We start from the raw sequence: 5000 nt of genomic DNA, 5'->3' as shown, positions 1-5000 counted from the left end.
AATGTATATCAAATTATGATTATAATATATATATATAATATATATATATATATATATATATATATATATATATATATATATATATATTATATATATACAATAAATATGAATATATATATATATATATATATATATATATATATATATATATATATATATATATAGTATTATGTATACAACACATACATACTTAAAGATATGTGTAGTGTGTGTGTGTGTGTGTGTGTGTGTGTGTGTACGTTCATATTATCAAAATCCTTAAATATATATTTTTTCCCAAATTCCACCTTCAATTTCAGAGCGTCTTCAACAGTTTTGTGTATCCAAATTTTCCATAAAAAAAATATATATTATTCCCGAAAGAAATAAAGGCGTTCAAAACGTAAAATAAAATAAAAATATAAAAATTACACGTTATCTTTTACACACACACACAAACACACGTACACACACACATACGTCAGGATAACCCATAACCTCATCAGCTTCGCACATAAATCCAGTCTTACATAAAAAGTACACAAACAAAAGAGTGATTTTTTTTTTTTCATAATAGAGAGAGGATTGAAAGGCTTGGCTATAACGAAGACCAGAGAGTATCGAGAGAGAGAGAGAAAGAGAAAAAAAAATACAAAGTTGTCACAAAACAAATCTTTGGAGGACCGTTAAAGAGAATAAATGAAAAGGCGAGTCAGGAAATATTACGTTGGTTCATGATGTTTCTTTCCGAAGGGTCCAGGTTTAGCCTATTTTTTTTTCTTTTTTTTTAGTAGAAATGTGCTGGTGTGGTAATAGAAAGAGAGAGAGAGAGGGGAGAGAGAGAGAGAGAGAGAGAGAGAGAGAGAGAGAGAGAGAGAGAGACGTGTGCTGATGTGGTAATGAAACAAGAGGGATGCAGAGATGTTAAGTATATCTTAGTTTTACCAGACCACTGAGCTGATGAACAGCCCTCCTAGGGCTGGCCCTAAGGATTAGATATTTTGACGTGGCTAGGAACCAATTGGACACCTAGCAAGGGGACCTACAGCTTAATGTGGGTTCCGAACTACATTATATCGAGAAATGAATTTCTATCACCAGAAATAAATTCCTCTGATTCCGCGTTGGCCGAGCTGAGAATCGAACTTCGGACAACCGGATTGGCAGCCGAGCGCGAAAACCACTCGTCCAACAAGGAAGTGGGATGGAGAGAAAGAGAGAGAGAGAGAGAGAGAGGGAGGGAGAGACAGATAAGAAACAGACAAGAGAGAGAGAGAGAGAGAGAGTGCTGGTTGTGGCAATAAAACGAGATGGGGGGAGAAAAAGAGAGGGAGAGAGGAAGAGAAACAAAACCAGACAAGAGAGAGAGAAAGAGAGAGAGAGTAAGCTGTGGTGGTTTGGTAATAATACGATATGGAGGAGAAAGCGAGAAAGAAAGAGAGAGAGAGGAAGAAACAGATGAGAGAGAGAGAGAGAGAGAGAGAGAGAGAGAGAGAGAGAGAGAGAGAGGTAGTGGTAATCTTTGTTGGGAATAGTACAGATGGATTTCTAAATGTCAATTCAAAATGTCCCTTTCAATAGTGCTACTACTAGTCCTATATAGAACATTATGTATACTCTCGTGATGGAGTTTGTCCAACTAATAACAATAACAATATAATAATAATCACGTTTTTAAAAATGTATCTGGTCCTGTTATCCTATACTGTGATCTAAGCATATATATATATATATATATATATATCATATATATATATATATATATATATATATATATATATTTATATATATATATATATATATATATATATTATATATATATATATAATGTGTAAGTAAATAAAACACGTTTGAGTGGATGCTTAGCCGAATTCACTGATTCTCGTCAGCAGATGATATTTAGACCGATCTTCGTTCATGTTGACATTTCCAACTGACTATAAAAAAATATTAGGTATTCCTTTCATGGTCGTTTATCCGATGCTTTCGTAATTTCACTTTTATTTCTCATACCTTGGCAGCACCAGGCACCATGCAGGAGAATTGAGACCGTCCGAAGACCGTCTTTGAGATCAGAAGGTACTCGAATTCTTGGCTCAGTTTGCTTCGTGACCTGGTTTGCATAGGCCTAATTTATAACCTAGTATATTACGTTGCTATTGGTACATGTTGATCTCCTTTAGATGTTTGTTGCTGTCTCGGTAAACTAATGTTTTACCTTCAGTGTTTCATAAAAATTGTGGTAATGTAACCAGCGGTGATTCTTTTGACTGGCTCACAATTTCATTTTCATGTTAATTTATAAAGTGACAACGGTCTACAGGTTCATGTTTTATGAGGGTTATAGGCCTAGCTCTACCGCTACTGCGGGTGGCACCAATTTTATGCTGAGTTTGGTTTGAATAGGATCCGCCTCCTTTACTTTATTCGTGGTAGAACAGTTTATCCATTTGAATCTGATACAGATTCAAGGGGTATTCCGGTTTATTTTCGAAAATTGGCTCTTATCTCCGCTTCAGCGTTCATTGTTGGCAGGTTGAAAATGTTACGTGAATATGCCAGTGCATCGCACTTACATTGCCCTTCTCCATTCTATAAGGATGAAATAGCACATAAAGACGTACAATATAGGAAGAAATTCATTTTGATAAAAAACAGTTTAGTCCCTTCAATTAGATAGATATAAAAAATATTAATGAATTTCCAAATCAGAATAAAAATTCAATGTTTGGCAACGCCGGTGAAGAGTCTGCTCCAGTCGACTACGGCGGAGGAATACGTCAAGGGAAGTCTCGTCTTACTCTCCATTTTTTTTTCTTTGTTTTGGGGAACATTCATGTTTATTCGACACCCCTTACTAATGTAATTATGTCAAAACAAGAGTGAAATACGTTGTTATTCATTATATTGCAGTATATTTTCTCAGGCTTTGTTATAAATAGAGGAAAACATAAGCAAATGAATAACAGTGCGACGTCACTTTTGATAAATCATAATATACGTGATGACGTTTCAAATAAATTAATGTCACCCATACAGAGAAAGGCTACGTCAACAGAAAGAGAGAATTTGGAAACAAATTCTCATACAGTAAGTCTGAGTAACATTAAAAGGTTGGAGTTTGTGACATTAACGAAAGAATCTCTCTTGTCAGGGACAATAATAATTTTGATTTGTAATGAAACTTTCTTCATTCAGTTAGTCTCGAGGGGCCAACAACAATCTCTAGAGTCTAGATGTTACAGTAGTCGTTTATAAGCATACTTATAAAAGTGTTGGACACGAAAATTAAAGAAAGGAGTAGCTTGTAAAGTACTAGAATATGAAATATAGGCCTATTGCCAAGTGCTGGGACGAAACATAGTACAGTCATTCTGCGCTGAAACGGAAATTGAGAGTATAAATATGCTTTTAAGATGCACCAGAAGGAAAAAACCGTTGTTATTCATTATATTGCAATATACTTTCCCAGGCTTTTTTATAATAAAGGAATGCATAGTCAAATGAATAGCATTACGATGTTACTCTTGATCAATCATAATATCCGTGATGATGTTTCAAATAAATTAAAGCCACCGATGCATAGGAAGGTTCGTTACTGTCCTCATTTACAATAACTTATTTTCAATTGTCTACACCAATAAAAAGAATTTGGAAATTGGAAGTGAATTCTCATACAGTAAGTCTGAGTAACATTAAAAGGTTGGGGTTTGTGACATCAACGAAAGAATCTCTCTTGTCAGGGACAATAATAATTTTGATTTGTAATGAAACTTTCTTCTTCGTTCAGTTAGTCTCGAGGGGCCAACAGCAGTCTCTAGAGTCTAGATGTTACAGTAATCGTTTATAAGTATACTTACAAAAGTGTTAGACACGAAAAATAAAGGAAAGGGTAGCTTTCAAGGTATACTAGAATATGAAATATAGGCCAATTGTCAAGTGCTGGGACGTACATACTACAGTCATTCTGCGTTGAAAGGGAAATTGAGAGTATAAAAATGCTTTAATGGTGTACTAGGAGGAAAAAAACCTCGTTGTTGCACTATGAAACAATTGTTAGGACAGGATTGACGAAAGCAAGATAGGAAGAAAGAGAATATGAACGGAGGTACAGCGAAAAGAATGAGAAGGTTACAGCTAGTTGTCGAAGGGACGCTGTAAAGAGCCTTTTAGTATAACATTATGTCAATACATTTATAAAGTTGAGTGTATTACTTCCATACATTGATAAAATAGTGTATAATACCTCAATACATTTATCAATGGGAGTGTATTACATCAATAGCTGATATTTTTGGAATTAATTAAGTCGTCACATCGAGCGATTCGAATATATAGCATAACTGGCAACTGGAGTTGGGAGTTCCTCAGGGTGGAAACGGATAGCCCCGATGAGGCCGAGGCGATGAACGACGCCCAGTTTATATATGGCTTTTGGTAGTGACGGTGTTGTTGCGTGTGATTCGTGGCGTATTTGTCACGTGTTTTAGAGAATAATACTTTAGATAAAGGTGTCATTACGTGAAAAAGGCGTTCTATAAGATACAGAGTACTACACATTTGCAGATAATTATCCAAACATATTCGAAGGTCCGACGTCCTACAGTGTCACGTGTTCATTGTTCCTACTCATTCCGGAATCTGGAATTTTGAATGGGAATGTTATGGAGGGACTGCGGCAGTCTCTCCAGAGATGGTTCGGGAATTTGATGGAAGAGATTGACGGCTGTGGTGAGTATGTTAGCCTTCCAATAATGACATTTTATAATTTAAATAATTAGACTTGATAATTATAAAGTCCACCGCTGTTCTTTTTGACAGGTTGAGGACACTATTCTTTGACAGGTTAAGGACACGGCTCTCTGTGCCAGGTTAAGGGCACAGTTCCTTTTGATAGGGACACTGTGTATTGCAAGAAGTTAAGGACAGTTCCAGTTGATAGGTTAGTGACAAGATGTAAGTACTAAAGGAAGTTAAGGGCACTTAATTTTTGACGTGTTAGTGACAACGGTATACTGAAT

At 35.6% G+C, this 5000-nt stretch overlaps 1 protein-coding gene across 1 annotated transcript in view; it reads right to left on the bottom strand.

The window, feature by feature from the left end:
- LOC135226166 (uncharacterized) overlaps positions 1-5000 on the bottom strand; it is an 87426-nt gene that overhangs the window by 12396 nt on the left and 70030 nt on the right. The window contains exons 4-5 of the mRNA XM_064265608.1: positions 2556-2571; positions 1993-2092 (exon numbers count right to left, since the gene is read on the bottom strand). Of these exons, the coding sequence (XP_064121678.1) occupies positions 1993-2092; positions 2556-2571 (116 nt within the window). The remainder of the gene's footprint in view (positions 1-1992; positions 2093-2555; positions 2572-5000) is intronic.

Source organism: Macrobrachium nipponense, chromosome 14, assembly GCF_015104395.2.
Source record: "Macrobrachium nipponense isolate FS-2020 chromosome 14, ASM1510439v2, whole genome shotgun sequence".
NCBI classification, from domain to species: Eukaryota; Metazoa; Arthropoda; class Malacostraca; order Decapoda; family Palaemonidae; genus Macrobrachium; species Macrobrachium nipponense.
The sequence above is the reverse complement of the archived record's forward strand: the minus strand, read 5'-3'. Positions and strand labels throughout refer to the sequence as shown.